At 36.5% G+C, this 16,876-nt stretch overlaps 2 protein-coding genes across 2 annotated transcripts in view; one reads left to right on the top strand and one right to left on the bottom strand.

The window, feature by feature from the left end:
* ESCO1 (establishment of sister chromatid cohesion N-acetyltransferase 1) overlaps nucleotides 1-16,876 on the bottom strand; it is a 1,212,023-nt gene that overhangs the window by 179,079 nt on the left and 1,016,068 nt on the right. The window lies entirely within an intron of this gene.
* The window catches only part of MIB1 (MIB E3 ubiquitin protein ligase 1), a 117,592-nt gene that overhangs the window by 4,001 nt on the left and 96,715 nt on the right, over nucleotides 1-16,876 (top strand). The window contains exon 2 of the mRNA XM_004273761.4: nucleotides 15,797-15,968. Coding sequence (XP_004273809.1) covers nucleotides 15,797-15,968 — 172 coding nt within the window. The remainder of the gene's footprint in view (nucleotides 1-15,796; nucleotides 15,969-16,876) is intronic.

The raw sequence follows: 16,876 nt of genomic DNA, 5'->3' as shown, positions 1-16,876 counted from the left end.
TACAGTGTTGTATTGTTACCAGAGAAAGAGTGGAGAAAATAAATGTGGATTTCCTATTAAAGTTCTTTCTACTCTCCTGGGTATGGATAACGAAAGTTAGGAGTATAGATGATTAGGTTTATTTAAAACTAGTTTCTGGTATTTTTGGTCCAGGCTGTTTGGGGGGCAGTTCTTTGTAGTTTTCTTCCACCCCTAGCAAAGAGTGCTTCTTAGGTCATTTGTGGACCAGCTCCTTAGACGTCATTATTCAATTGAAGGTCTAGAAGTGCTGACCCTGGATAAAAAGTGAAATGGCTTAATAACCCTCAGCGTTGCCTTTCTGAGGCCTCCTCTTTCTCTTCTGATCTGTTTCTAGAACTACAGGAGAAAAGAGTGTTATCAGGGGACAGAGTCTTAGGAAAAAACAGGGCTTGTGTGAACAATGTTTGGGGAATAGGATGCCAGACCTGGAAAGGATGAGATTTTGTGAGAGGTTTTTTGCTAATGGCATCTGTAAGGAAAACTTGATTTTCCTATAGATCCTATCTATTTTAAATACTATGTAAAATGTCTTCTTTTTTATCTTCATCTGCTAAAACAATGTTTTAAGTGATGAAAGTCCATCTAGTTTTAATACTCCTTGTAAATTGCAGCAACTGAGGACCTCAAGAAATCAACTTGAAGATCTCAAGAAATAGTTATCCCTCTGTCAGTACTTCTCAAACGGACAGTAAGCATGCAGATTAACTGGGAACCTTTAAAAATAGACATTCTCATTCAGTAGGTATGGGATTCAGCAAGAGTAGTTTAAAAGTGCCCAGGTGATGCAGATGATGCTGGCTCATGGACACACTTTGAATAGCAGGATGCTAAGTGACTGCTTGTCTTTTGAGATGTCCAGGCTCTTTGTTGTTTCCTTTTCCCTTCAGCTGATTCCAAGCCTTCATTGTCTGTCAGTAATATATGTCTTCAGTTTTGGAGACTGACATTATTGGGCAGGAAGAAGGGGAGGAAATAAAGGAACATGAAACAGCTTTCTCTTAAAAAAAAAAAACAAAAAACACTACTCTTTTTAAAAAATTTATTTATTTTATTTTATTTATTTTTGGCTGTGTTGGGTCCTAGTTGCTGCGTGCAGGTTTTCTCTAGTTTCCGCGAGAGGGGGCTGCTCTTCGTTGCGGTGCACGGGCTTATTGCGGTGGCTTCTCTTGTTGCGGAGCACAGGCTCTAGGTGCGTGGGCTTCAGTAGTTGTGGCACCCAGGCTTGCGGGCTCTAGAGCGCAGGCTTAGTTGTTGGGATGCACAGGCTTAGTTGCTCCGCGGCATGTGGGATCTTCCTGGACCAGGGCTCAAACCTGAGTCCCCTGCATTGGTAGGCGGATTCTTAACCACTGTGCCACCAGGGAAGTCCCGAAACAGCTTTCTAATATATGTATTTGTTTGCAAATATAATGCTGTCTTAATATATATTCTCGTTCTAAACTTTACAGCCTTATCTCTCTGGATTAGGTATTGCTTTTGGATGTATTTCCCGGTAGCTGCCCACCAGGTTCTCTCTTCCACCTTCCTTAATTGCTAGGCAGTGTGATCACAGTGCACTCTGTGCTTCTGTCTACTGCCACAGGTATGCTGTGTTGTAATTGTCTTTTGCATGAGTTTATTAGTTTGAGAGGAAGGAGTGTGTGTGTGTGTGTGTGTGTTCCTTGTATCTCCGTTTTCTAGCAAAGCCATAGCTCTGGATGAATATTTTCTGAATAAAATGCTCTTTTCAAAGAACTTTGGACTCATTTGATCTGCGGTTAGATAGATATTAGCCTAACACAGATAAAAGGGAAGGCTTGGAGAGATGAAGAGACTTGTCCAGTCACAAAGCTGGTGAATGGCAGATGTAGGGATGAAAACCCAATTCATTGCTTTTCCTCATCATTCTCTCTTCCATTTATAGTATAGTAGTTCAGAAATGATCACCATTTGTATTACTTTTCCTGAGGGAAAATTGATTAGGAAATTTAAATAATTTATTCTAGTCTGTGATATGGTTATTTGATTAACTTAATGTAACATTGTTGGAGATTAATGGTTTTTCTGTGTGTATCCAACATGACAGGTAGTTTATTACATGTAATTATCTTTGGCCTCCTTTAAGAAAACATATCAGTCCTGTGAAAGAGTTTTTGCAAAGTAATTGCTCTCAAAGCAAGTAATTGAGCTGCACATGAGGCTGTCAGATTTTCCAGCTCAGCTGGTTAGCCTTTACTATATGGTATTGTTTTTCTACTTTATTGGGGTTCTTCATCTTTTATGTTTTCTTTGTTCCAAACAGTGGCCCAAAGTCCCAGTCATCCTGCACTCTTGAAGCCAAGCTCTGCTCTTGGCAGAAGATGTGACATGGTCATATCTCTAAACTATCAGATCTTACTGAAACTCACCTTGTTCATAAAGCTGCTTTTGTTTTATGAGAAAAATTGGCTTATTAATATTTATGTTTGTATGTGTGTGCTCAGGGGCAACATAGATACTTACATTACCTGGTGTGGGAGAAAATTTTCATTTAGAAGTTAGAAGCCAGCTAGCTAGCTTTTTCGTTTAGCAATGAAATAAATGGATTATATCAATTTAAACATAAATTTCCCTCTACCTTTGAAAATTTGATTTAATGTTAATAGTAAAGAGCTAATATCTATTCATACAGCTAAATCACAGCTAACCTGGGAAATACAAATTAAAAAAAGAGACTTCACCCCATTTAGATTGATTAAAAGTCTAAAAATAGTATGCATTGATAAAGAATATGGGGAAATCAGAACTATCAAGTTACTGGTGGGATTGTAAATTAGTACAACTACTTTGAGAAGCAGTTTGGCAACATCTTGTAAATTAAAAAAAAAATTCATGTATCCTGCAACTGAGAAAATTTACTTCTAAATGTTATGTCACGAGATTCTCAAGCACACATCCATAAAGAGATATGTATAAAGAAATTCACTGCAGTCTTGTTTATAAAAGCAGTAATTTGAAGTGACTGAAAATTTATATGTAGAGTATATTATGTTGCATGAGTCCCATACAATAAAATATTATCAGTTAAAATGAAAGAATTAGCCTATATTTATCAGATATATGGTGAGTGAAAAAGTAGATTTCAAGGAGATACTGGAGATAATACTGTGTTTTTTATGTAAGTTTGAAAAAAGACTAAAAGTTCTTTTTATGGAAAAATATATGTAGAAAAAGGATAAAGACTTAGACTGAAAGGATCTAACCTCAGGGTGGTATTTTGGTATTTTGCTTTTCATCTCATCAAATTATTATTTTTCTTTTTAATGAGAGCAATGTGATTTTTCTTCATTGTTTTTGGAAATCTTGGTTTAGTATGTTAGTAAATCAAGTCTGATTCTAAATTGAGTTTGTTTCCATTCTTGATTTTGTTGGACGCATTAGCTCTCAGGAGACCTCACGAAGATAGACGATAGATCCAAAGGGAAGAAGTGCATTTCTGATGTGTCCTTGCTGGTTATGAAGCTGTTGTCTCTTGCCTTCAGTTCACCCTCTGCGCTCCTGCCCCTGAGGCTGGGCTGGGGGTGGGGAGGGATATACTCTTTCTTGTTTTGCTTGCTCTTCCTTCAGGTATCATTTCACTGAGCAGGATTTCAGTGTCGGTATTTGATTCCAGTTTGCTTATTTCCAACACCATCAGAAGTAGCCTGATGTGCACCCCCTGCCCCGTGACGCTAGCACCTGCCAGTTGCAACCCCTCTTTAAAAGTCTGGATCCCAGCCCTATGAGACCCCTTCTTTAAGCCTCTTCCTTTTTTTTTTAATACGCCATGATTTATTTCTTTTTTAAAATTTATTTACTTATTTTTATTTTTGGCTGCATTGGGTCTTTGTTGCTGCGCACGGGCTTTCTCTAGTGGTGGCGAGCGGGGGCTACTCTTTGTTGCGGTGTGCCTGCTTCTTATTGCAGTGGCTTCTCTTGTTGTGGAGCACAGGCTCTAGGCGGGTGGGCTTCAGTAGTTGCGGCTCGCGGGCTGTAGAGCACAGGCTCAGTAGTTGTGGCACATGGGCTTAGTTGCTCTGGGGCATGTGGGATCTTCCCAGACCAGGGCTCAAACCCATGTCCCCTGCCTTGGCAGGCAGATTCTTAACCACTGCGCCATGTAAGTCCCCGCCTCTTACATTTTAATAATACTATTTTTCATTGTTTCCCCATTTTTAGAAGTGGTGTGGTTTCCTGTCTCCTGACTGGACCCTGATTAATACAATGTGTTTACCAAATCTCAATCTTATTTTTCTATCCCATTTACCAGTTAAGTAAACATTTTTATTGAAATTTAGCTAGTAATTTTCCATCTTTTCTGATGCTGATCATTTCTAACAAACGAATTGGACAGTGTTTCACTTTTACATTGTGAATAAATAAATTCAAAATCCACTGAATTTAAAATGAAATAAAAGTGATTTTCCTTTATGGATGCAGATATTAGAGTTTATTGGTGATACACATTGTTTCAGCATTAAAGACCATATAATGATGGAAGTATCTCCAAATGTCAGTTTTCACAGTGCTTACTCTAGTTTCTTTTGGACTGCGTTTATTTTTTTATTTATTGTCAGACATCACCTTTACTTGGAAGGGATAGATTAAGTGGTATAATTTAAAAATATATGTGTCTTCTAGGGAGCACACCGTTAACAACCACTTTTCATTCCAGAAAAGGTGTGCAATTTGGGAATACTTATTTTATTTAAAAAAAATGGAACTATTCTTAATTTTGACCCTCAAGCACTTTGTTGCAAGATAATCAACATGTTGTTTTGTATCATTAGGAGGGGCTCCACAAGACTGCTTAACGAGGCACAAAATAGGTGCAGCCCGTCTTAATGAGCAAGAAGTGAGCAACAGTGTTGGGCCCTCAGGCCGGCAAACTCCCACTCACCTTTAGTACACCTTGTATTCTGTGCGTGATTTTTTTTCTTTTTTTTGTGGAGACCCACTGAGGGTGCTAGTATCAGCTGAATAATGTACAATTAATAACCTAATTTCATTCATAGATTTTTAGAAAAATAGTAAATATAGGGAGTTCCCTGGCAGTCCAGTGGTTGAGACTCCAAGCTTTCACTGCTGAGGGCCTGGGTTCAATCCCTGGTCAGGACCTAAGATCCCACAAGCTGTGTGGTGTGGCCAAAAAAAAAAAAAAAGAAAAAAAGAAAAAAGAAAAATAGTAAATATAAAAGTATTAATGGAGGTCCACAACCCTTTATTCAGAATGCTTGGGACTGAATTTATAAACTTTTGTTAATGCCCACTTCCAGGTCCGCAGCAGCACCCTGTCATCAGATACACCAATATTTCTGCAGGAAGCATATGAATGGTTATACTAAGGGGGTAAATAAAGACTACTCAGCCTCTTGTTTGTTCAGATCAGGATTTACCACTAAATGAGTTTCCTGCTCATTTACAAAAAACTTAAGAGTTTTGGGATTTTGGAACAGATAAGAGATTGTGGGCTTATCTCTTTAATTTCAGAGGATCATCTTTTATATTTCCTGGGTCATGTACTTCACTTTGAAAACCATTGCACTGTCACCAAGCAGGAGCTTATGCATTTTAAGTATCTGTAGGGAAATGGCTTTTTTAGAACACTCCTCATTCTCCTAAGCCCGTTTCTTTACTCATATACTTTCATATGTCCCCATACCAATTTAGCTTGCCTTTTTTTATCATCATGTTTGCATTACAGCGATTAAACCACCTCCTCAGATGGAACTAGGAACACAGGAACAATTTTGATCTTTGCCCATAGATTAGCTCTATGTAAATAAGTTCTTGTGAAATAGTCTGGTACCTAAGTTATCTTTAAAACTTTGTTTCTGAGGGAAAATGGTTCTGAATTCTAAACAGCGGGCTTTTAAATGAACTTGTAGGACACAACTAAGATAAGGTGGGGTTTAAATTAATGGAGGAGATAATGGAATGCAGCAGGTAGTCCAGACATTCATTTCTGGCTTTGGATTGCCTTTGGGAGCATATTTACTTTTGTAGATGCTTGCTGTGGTTAGGGTTAGTTTATATTCTCTAAGCACACTCATGATAAGAGTATATAGCTTTCTCCTGGGATGGATTTATCTTCTTGATGATAATTTTGTTCTGAAAAAATCAAGAAATGGGGTAGAAACGTTTTGATGTTAAAAATCATTATTTGAATTTTGGGAGTTTTGCAGGGCTAGTGATAATAAATCATAAAAGCTTGAGATTGTAATATTTTACATTGTGGTGCCTTGCTCGCCCCTCTTTCCCAGTCTCTTATCATGGAGTAGTGGAAAATGCACGAGCTTAGTAGGGAAGTCAAGGTATTTGTTCATTCTAGATTTTCTCACGTGGCCTCGTTAACTAGGGGAATGGACTAACATTTACTGAGCGCCCATCATGTGTCAGGAACTATGCTAAGCTTTTTATATACTTTATCTCATTTAAACTTCATAAAAGTGTTTGATAGCCTTCATTTTACTTATGAGAAAACAGGCTGTGAGAAATGAACTAATTTGCCCAAGATTTCATAAGTAATTGGTTGATGGTTGAGATTCAAATCTAGGTTTGTCAGTCTTTTTTTTTCCCCCTGCCTTATAACATTAGTCTCTTTAAAACTTTAATTCTTCACCTGTAAAATGAAGTTGGAGTAGGTCAAGGTACACAGGTGTTTTGCTTGTAAAATGAAAAAATGAATTTTTATGTTAGGAAAAAAATAAAGTGGATAAAATTCTTATTTTTGACCTCATTAATTTTCTACTCTTGTGTAACAAGTGCTAAAAATAACAAATATATTACTAAAATTGCCAGTTGTATGCCTAATTTGACACCTTGTTTCTTTTGTTTGGACTGTGTAAAGCATGATTGTAATTTTATTATGCAAGCTTATAATAAAGTAGAGTAGCAGAGGCTGCAAAAATAGATGAGGGAATAACTTGTCCAACAGAAAAGATATGATGAAAGAGTTGTAGATTTTGGGTGAGGCACTTTGAAAGACATCTCCTTAACTCATAACAGGAGTTGGTTGGAAGTAGATGGTGTTTCACTCTACAACACTTTTGAAATTAACTAAGAAGTAGATAATGTTTTCAATTTTAAAAGTGTATCTCTTTGAGATTTATTTGAATATTAGAATAGGATTTAATAACATATTTTTAGTGCAGAGGTTGAATGGGGAACATGATGCCCTAGATATGTAATTATTCTTCAAATAAAATCAGAGCTAAGGGCTTCCCTGGTGGCGCAGTGGTTGAGAGTCCACCTCCTGATGCAGGGGACCCGGGTTCGTTCCCCGGTCCGGGAGGATCCCACGTGCCGCGGAGCGGCTGGGCCCATGAGCCATGGCTGCTGAGCCTGCGCGTCTGGAGCCTGTGCTCCGCAACGGGAGAGGCCACAACAGTGAGAGGCTTGCATACCGCAAAAAAAAAAAAAAAAAAAAATCAGAGCTAAGTAGAGGGAAAAACCCTGGTAGGGTAAAAGCATAAGAGGCCAAGCTTTGTAATCAGCCTCCTCACATGGGTTTGAATTTGAGCCCACCACTAACTAACGTGTGCCTTCATATCGTCAATTTCTTCATCTATAAATGAGGATAATAATGCCTACCTTTTAGTATTGCTGGGAAAGTTAATAAAATATATGTGAAGCACCTAGCTTGGTACTGATTTAAGTAGTGGTTAGTATTATTAATAATAACAATACTATTTTCACTAATTTACTGTTTCTCAAGAGTAAGGAATGTGGAGTACACCAACCAGCTGGCAGGTCAGAAAGGCCTCACCCTCAGTAGGAATTTTAATTACATTTCAGCCAGTTTCTAAACCATAAGTACTTTGATGGTTCAGGGAGAATAAGATGCATACTCAAGTTGGTTAACCCTCTTTAATCTCTGTAAACTTGTCACATTGATTTGGGGTTAAAATTGAATGAATCCATAAATCAGAAACAGGAATTCTTGGTTGGCTGAGTGACATCAGCAAACGGTTATGCCACAGCAAGTAATTGCTTTTAAACACTGGTTAATGACTTGTAAATTATTTTTTGAGGTTAGGTGAAATCTTTTAATTAGGTCAAAAGATTAGAGGATTAGCTAGGCACTATACTAGTCTACTAGGAATGCTTATTTTTTATTTTAAAAAAGTTTTAAAATTTATTACATAGTATTTAAGATATCCAAGTAGATAAGTGATGAATAAATGTGAACCTATCTAGAAATAAAGCATTTCTAATGTTTAAAACACTCTCTGTACTTCTTCCCAATTTCATTCCCTTCCTCTCCTAAAGTAACCACTGTGTAGAAATTAGTAATTCCCATGGGTTTCTTTACATTTATGCTGTGTTGTATATATCTGTAAACAGTGCATAGTACTTTATTTGCAACATTCTGTATTCTTGAATTTTAAAATTCAACATTATGGTTGAAGGATTCATCCATGTTGAATTGTGTGGCTCTTGAGCGTTCATTTTAGGTATTCCATTGTATACCTAATACATATCTTCATTCTCTTGTTAATGGACATTTACATTATTTACTTTTTCTTTTGCTCTTATACAAAGTGATAATTCACATATTCTTGTTCCATGTTTAAGTGCTTCACATAATGAACTGCTTGTAGTGAGAACCTTCTCTCTTTCAATCATTTTTTCTCTCTAGAAATTTAACATTTTACTTAAATAAATCAGTGCTTTATGAATTTGAACTGTTTTTCTTGGCTCTTTTAAGAAACTTGTGGTTATTGATCTCGACCATAGTGTTTTACTGGTCTCATAAAATTTGCCAGCAAAAAGACTTAAGCTATGTAAATACTCTAAGTTATTGAATTTAGGCGAGATGTCATTAAAATGTAGAGCAGATGGTCATTTGAGCATTAGAATGAGTCAAAAGCTATCATCAGGTGGTTCATTTAACGGTGGCAGATGTCTTCATAAAGCTTAGCAAAGGGAAAGAGTGTTAACTCTCTAGGGTGGTATGGTATTCTTTAGGAAGGAGAAAAAGCATGCATGAGTTTAGTTAGGGAATTAAATTTTATTGAATTTTTAAGGAATAACTCTTGGAGGTTCTAAGGAGGTTCAGAGTGGAAGGGAGTGCTTTTAGTTGTGAATGAATTGGGTGGATGAAGTAAGGGGAAACAAAAAAGCTGCCAGAGTAAGAGACCAGTAAAATGTTGGCCTTGTTCGTTTAATCCTTTTTCCTTTTTTATGTTTTCTTTAAATGTCATCTTTTGTTTTAAAGTCAATTAATTGCATTCTCATTAAAAATTCTGTACTGCTCATTTTGGTAGTGGAGTGGGTTGCTTTGTTTACTTTTTCCAATTCTCAGTATTAGTCTGTTTCACAGCTGTTTAGTAGCTTTGTTGGCATTTGAACTGTGGGAACCAAGAAAGGATTTGGATGTGCTTTTGTGTGCATTAGTGGTTTTCCTGAAGTATTCTTTAAAACAGTGAATTGTAGAAGTTTTTATTTTTTTTTAACCAGTTATCATTGTATGTTTAAATGGCTGCCTTTAAAGAAAGCCTGTACTCAGATTATGAGCTCATGAATGTTATTGTATTTTGGAGAAAATGAACGTAGAGATGAAAAATATGTAAATAGGGGAACAGCTGAAAACTGGGCTTTTCCTTTTCTGGTCAAGTGAGGAGGTTGGGATACATTTTCCCTATGCCTTTCATCAGTCAGCACTCATTTGAAGAGCTGTGCAGATAAATTAGGATATACCTCTTATTGTGTATTGGATACCCATTTGTTTAGTGTATTTGACTTTTTGTGATGGCATAGGAGACCTATTTTAGACCTGTTCAGAAACTTAACTACTGTGTGGACATTTACTGTTACTGCTGTTTAATGTTAATTAGGATGTTTTTGGTCATGATGCTTTCCTGTGGTAAGACAAATTAGACTCTTAAGGCACGTGGCAATAAGGAGTGTACTTATTAGCTATATATTTTCTTTTCATAAGCACAGAATAGCTCAAGTTATGGTAAGGGTTAAAAGACGTAAAAACTTCTGAGTAGCAGTGTACCACATTGCTGAAGTAACTATTTGAAAGTTGGTTTCTGTAAATACTTGGAGTTCCTCATGTTTTTGTTTATTTTTAGCTTTTATTTAGAAGTGACATATACCAGCATTTCTGATGCTTATACTGCATATTAAATGCCCCTTCTCGCCCAGCTGCTTCCTAGAATTAATACATACCCAGTGTAGAAAGCTTGGAAAACCCCAAAGGGCGTCAAGCACATTTTGGGGGTTATCTTTCTAGTTTTTCTGGGCACATGTGTTATATGTATAATGTAATTTATGTACCAAAGTGCTCTATTGTAATTCTTTGCATACTGCTTTATAAAATAATAATATAGTTTACCATCTCAGTACCATTTCTTCTACAACATGGTTTAATAACTGCATAGAATTTCTATGGATTACCTTAGTTTACACATAAATAGCCACATCCCCATCTTTTCAATATGTTATGTTAAATTTTTATTTACTGCAAACAATTTAGTATCCTGAGATGTACCTTTTAAAAAATTTGAAGACAGGGTCAAAATCTTTTAAAGCATTTGAAACATTTTGCAAGTACCTTCCATAGAGATTGTATCAATTTCTATTTCCCTCTCAGCAGTATGACTGGCTCCCTTGACACCATCTTCACGTACACTGACATATTATTTTTAATCTGTTCCAATTTAAGAGGATAAAGTTGGTATCTCTTGTTTTGTATTTTCTTTTTAAAATTATGAAATTAATACTTATAATAAAACTAAACAATTGAAAATTGTATGTAATAAAGCTAAACAACTGAAAAGTGTATACAGAAAAAATGTGAAGGTGCCTTCTCCTTCCTCATCTGTGTATCCTCAACCACTGTCAGCAGTTTGGAGGAGTTTCCAGGTTTTCTCTATTTATACACTTCCTATATGTGTGTGTGACTTCTAGGTTTTGTGTCATGCTTAGAGAGACTTTACTCAGAATTGTAGAAGATGCTGTTCAACAATTTTTTCTAGCACTTTTATGGTTTTCTTTTTTTCATGTTTAGCTCTTTAATTTATCCACATTTTTGCTATGCTGTACTGCAGGGAACTGTAATTTAATAAAGATTGTAACTTATTTTTAACTTGCTTTGTTCTAGTTGCAATGGTTACACAACAAATACCCCCAAACTTAGTGGTGTGAAACAGTTTATATGCTCAGGGCTTCTACCCCTCAGGGATTTGGAGAGGCTCAGTGGGGAATGGCTTGCCTCTGCTCCGCAGTATCTAGGGCCCCAGCTAGGAGAGTCAAACAGTGGAGGGGGCTGCACAGCCAGGCTTCCTCGGGCATCTCTTTATACCTCTTTATGGCCTCGCCAAGTGGTCTCCTCTCTGTGGCAGCTTCAGGGTAGCCAGACTTAGTATGAAAGAACTGCCAAGGCATGTGGGGGCATGAATCCTGAGGGGGAGAGAGAGACATGGACAGACAGGTGGCACAGAAGTCATATGGTGTCACTTCTGCCACCTTCTATTAACCAAGGCAGTTGCAGATGTCCCCCCAGGATCAGTGGGGAGGAAAACAGACCCGCCTCTTGATGGCCACTTGTCATTCATTGTCCTCTTGTCAGAAGAGCACTTGGGGTGGATATAGATCGGTGAGGCTTTCTTTGGAAAATACAATCTGCCACGTCTTTCCTCCATTTTAAGTATACACTCAGTTTTCCAGGAATGTGCCTGATATAAAATGCATAAATAAAGCAGGGGTGTACCTGTATTTCAGTATTTAAATTGATGAATTTAAAAAAACCTCATATTGTGATTCTTGCCATTTCTTATTAAAAAGTGCAATTTTATGAAAATTTAAAATTCATTTTTAGGCTTGCATCAGACAATTATGACAGTTCTTCAAAATCTTTGTCTGTTGATAGGTTTTAGAATTTACCTTAAAAAATATCTTTATGTGAGCTAGGATAATTTCTTTCTTAACTTTGTAGACTTTTGCTGTTTGTGTTGGGAGATAATATCAGGAATAATTACAAAATTATGTTTTCAAAGTGAACATTATAAGGAATGGTTATATATTGGTTTAAAGCAAAATATAGCAAATTCTTAGCAACCCATGGGATGATTAGCCAGGTTATGGATTATTTGGTACTTAAAAAAAAAAATCCTTCTGTGATTGAAAAACACCAAACAAATCCTTTTCTGTGTATTCATTTATACACCCCAAAAGGAAGAACAGATTTGGCCTTTTGATTTATATTGTGAAAGACTGAAGCATGCAGTACTTGTGAACGCTGGTAGCTCTGAGTTGTGCAGCTATAAATTTGGTGGGTTTTTTTTTTAACTTGGTTTTTAATTTTAGTTTACAGTCTGTTAGACTAGAGTATAATTTCTTTTGGGCCTATGGCTGATGATAATTTTCATGATTGATGCAGTCAGAATTAGCCATAGGCTAGAATGAGAAGTGGTGGATGAACTACTCTTGTGTAGGACTGTCTCACATGGCACAGTTGTGTCCTCTGTTGCTGTTCTGGAGTGAAAACAATTAAAGGAACAGAGAGGACAGGTACAGCTGCAGGGAAGCCACAAACTTTGGGGGAAAACCTGAGATAAAAGAGTAATTAGCAAATGGAGAGGGCAGGTAATTTGCTAAAATAAAATGGGGGTAATCCACACATGAATAATTGAATATTTTCTGTATGCAGTCTCTGGGAAATTGAGAAATTTATTGAGTTCTTTAATTTTTGTATAAGTATTGCTGAATTTGCCTGGGGTATGTGATGACTTTGATCATTAAATTATTTAAATAGATGACTAGTACATTTAATATATCTATATTAAGATTAAATTAATTGCAGTATAATTCTTTATACTTACCTTTTATTGTAACGCCTTTCAGAGTATGTTTACCTCTATTATATCACTTTAGCTTCACAGTGTCCCTTTCCATATTGTCTTAGTCTGCTTGGGATGCCATAACAATCTACCACAGACTGGGTGATTTAAACAATAGGAATTTATTTCTCACAGTTCTAGAGGCTGGGTAGTCCAAGTTCAGGGGGGTGGCCACTTCGGTTCCCTATTGAGGGCTCTCTCCTTGGCTTGCAGATAGCTGCCTTTTTGCTTTGTTTTCACATGACAGAAAAAGAGAGAGAGAGACACTTTGGTCTCTCTTCCTCTCCTTAGAAAGACACTAATCCCATCATGGGAGTCCCACCCTCATTGCCTCATCTAAACCTAATTACCTCCCAAAGGCCTTACCTCCAAATATCATCACGTTGGAGGTTAGGGATTGTGGGGGGAACCTCCCAGTCCATAACATCTATGAAACGAAGTATTTTCTCAATTTATAGATGAGAATATTGGTCCCAGAGTAGTTTAAAAAGCTCGATTCTGAACATTACCTAGCCAGTAAGTTATGTGAGTAGTTTCTGAAATCGCATACCTTTGTTTTCCCCATTTAATGCAACAATTTAAATATACAGATCAGAGATTATGTTTTATCTTATTATCTCCCAGCATGACTCTATAAAGTTTATCTCTAAGTCTCTGACTATATTTCATAATCCTGCCAAACAAATAAAGCTGCTCCTGTTTCATTGAACATACTCTGTGCTCTTCTGAGGTTTCTTTCTTCCTTTGAAAGGTCTACTCATCCACCATTTCTAAAAAACGTTTCCTGATTCTTTTTTTTTTTTTTGATTTAGTTTTTTGAATGAGTTTCTCAGTGGAGCCCTGAGCTTGTGTTATTTGATAAGCATGTGCTTATTTATGTTTTTGTTGGTGGCTCCCTTTCTGTTTTTTAAGGGAGCAGTTCTAGGTTTCAGTTTATTGTGCTGTTTGTTCCTAAATATCTCTAATACTTATCTATTTGTATTCTCTTTAATGATCTTATTTATACTTTTTTTGTTTTTTTGTTACCTTCTACATCTTTTATTTTCTAACCCATAGCCACCAAGACCTAAATCTCTCTCGACTCTTTTTCTCTCCACTTCCACTATCATCACCCTGGCTTAAACTACCATTATCTTACCTGGACTACTGTGTAAGCTTCTTAGTACTTGACTTTGTTTCTCTAGCCCCTTTAATTTTCTTCCTTTCTGTTCTTCCTACCATAGCAAGAGTGATATTTGAAAGCAGCAGAGGGCCTGCCCACGGTAGCAGTAAAGAAATAGTTACTGAATGAATCAGTAGGTACTGATGTCTGCTGTCTTCTCTGTCTCTACAGCCAGGCATTTGTGTGGTAGGAGACTGCAGAAGGATTGCACATAAAACATATTTGGTGTTGGTGTCATGCTCTTTTGTAGTTTACTAGACATCCCAGCTTCCTTTCAGTGTTCATTCTTCCTCCTTCCCTCCCCCCTTTTTCTTCTTAACCATCTCAGCTAGGGTACTTTATTTAGAATCTGATTTCCTTACTCATAGGGATTTTAAACCGGGATATAGAAAATGAATTATGTAGGATTTTTCCCCTTACCAGGAAGTAGCAATAGTGTATTAGTTCTTGCAGAGTTTAGCTACAGTATTACTACTGTTGTATTCTAGTTCTTGCGTGTACTTCACATTCTCATTTTATTCTTAGAACATACCTTTCCTTTAAAGAACATATTACCTCCTCCAAAGGAAGTTGAGGTTCTGAGAACTAAAATGACTCATTTCTTTTATTTAATTATTGAACATCTCTAAACTTACACAAAATAGAGAATAGTATAATGAACCCCCATGTTACCTGTTACCCAACTTCAACACGAGCAATCTTGTTTCACCTAAACGCACCTTACTTCCCCTCCCTCTCCACCAAGTATTTTGAAATAAATACTGTTGTTTTATATGTAAGTACTTCAGTTAAAATGACTTTTTCATGGACACAGAGATAGCTATTGACAGAGCCAGAACTTGATCTAGGGGAGTGTCAGTATTGTACAGACAACTTAGCCCTTGTTTGTAGTTCAACATTGGGCATGACCATACAGCATGTGTCATGAAATAGTGACACTGATGTTCACAGGCCACACATTGTTTTAAAAAACTCCTAGTTTTAATTTATTGAACAAGTGATCTTAGTAGAATAGTAAAGGAACATTATTCCCCAATCTTATCACCCTACAATGTCAGTTATTTTCATTGATTTATAGTGGAACTTTTATAGTTCTAACATGTATCTCATCTATCCATGTGAACATTTTTAGTATAGGTTATATTACCAAGTGCTTGTTTTCTTTTTCTGGTGTTAATTTCTTCTAGTTCTTTAAGGAAAAAAGAAAACCCACGACAAACGCAAGTTTGTTTCCCAAACTGGGAAACTTGCTTGCTAATCATTGTCTAAAGTTTACTGTTGATGGGGAAAAGGTTGTCAATACATAGGGATAAATGCTAAAGTTAATTGATAGTTTGTTTCTGATATCATGAGGATAAAACTGTCTTTTCTTTTGGAAATTTTACCTGGAGAATAGGTTCACATTCCTCAAAGGATTTTTGTGTGTTTGAAGTCTGAAACATCTACTTGGTGATAAAGGATTCTTCTTTCTTTCTCTGGATTGAACCTAAATTTCAGTTTGTGGATGAGAGCAAGGAAAGTGCTACTGAGAAGTGTTCTTACTAGTGAAAAAAGAAGGGATAGAAAATATTTAGTCTATAATTTGTACTGGTTAAAATATTTGCAATATGTTATCTTGCAACTATATATGGTACATTTGAAATATTATTTCTTGTTTTATTGAACTATTTTGTAAAATGCTGTGTTCTTATTTTTTCCCTTAGGGAATAATATTCAAATAAATAATACTTGTAATTAATGTAAGCGTGTATCCTTGTTTTAATAGGCATCAAGCATGATGGAACCATGTGTGATACCTGCCGCCAGCAACCAATCATTGGCATTCGATGGAAATGTGCGGAGTGTACAAATTATGATTTGTGCACAGTTTGTTACCATGGAGATAAACATCATTTAAGGCATCGCTTTTATAGAATTACTACACCAGGGAGTGAGCGGTATGGCAATCCATTTTTTTTTTCAATTGCAATTCCTTGTTTCTATTGAATTTTTTATACCATTCAGCATTAAAAATAGGATCAGGAAATAGCTTCTGACAGCCGGTTTAGTCAAGAAGTAGCAATTACCAGGCTAGATGTGGACCAGGCCTACCACATAGCGAGAAAAGAGCTCTGTGAAGATAGAGATACATGTATTTTTCCAGGATAATCTGAGCTGTTCTTTCTCTAGTGTAGAGACTTGGCACTGCTCAGTGTTTGGAAATGAAAGGATGGCCCAAAGGAGGCTGATTGTTTTCTCTGTATGCATTCTATCTTGTGAACACTAGAGCCCATTTATTGAATCAAGAAACATTTATTAAGACTACAGAGCATTAAGACTATACTTGTGTAAATTTGAAGATTAATAAGACGTTATTCTTAAGGAGTTTACGAATTAAGGTATTATTTGATTAACAGTGATTATCATGTGATGTTTCAGACTGTATATAGTGATGTATATGAAGTGTCTTAGGAGCAAAGAGAGAAGGGTGTTAATTGAATGGGTGCAGAGTTTCAGGTGATTGAGTATTCTCATGTAGCTATGACTAATGCATAGGAGCAAGAATCAAGTCAGTGACAAGGAGGCAGCAGGAGTAATAGGAAAGTGGATTTTTGTGTCAGACTGTCCTGGTTCAGATCCTGGTCCTGCCATTTATTAAGTGAGTAACTTTCAACAGATTATTTATTTTTGTCTTTTGCTTACAATTTTTGAAGTTAGGGTGTAGTAAAGATATTCTGAAAATGAACAGAATAATGAGATAAAAGCAGAGCAGAAGAAAAAACCCCAAATCTTTTTGATTTTTAGGAATGAGAAGGATGTAGAAGAATAAGGGATAGAAGGCCTTGGAAAACCATGCTTGTCTAGA

The sequence above is a fragment of the Orcinus orca genome, chromosome 15 (genome assembly GCF_937001465.1).
Source record: "Orcinus orca chromosome 15, mOrcOrc1.1, whole genome shotgun sequence".
Classification (NCBI taxonomy): domain Eukaryota; kingdom Metazoa; phylum Chordata; class Mammalia; order Artiodactyla; family Delphinidae; genus Orcinus; species Orcinus orca.
This window is presented reverse-complemented; position numbering and strand designations above follow the sequence as displayed.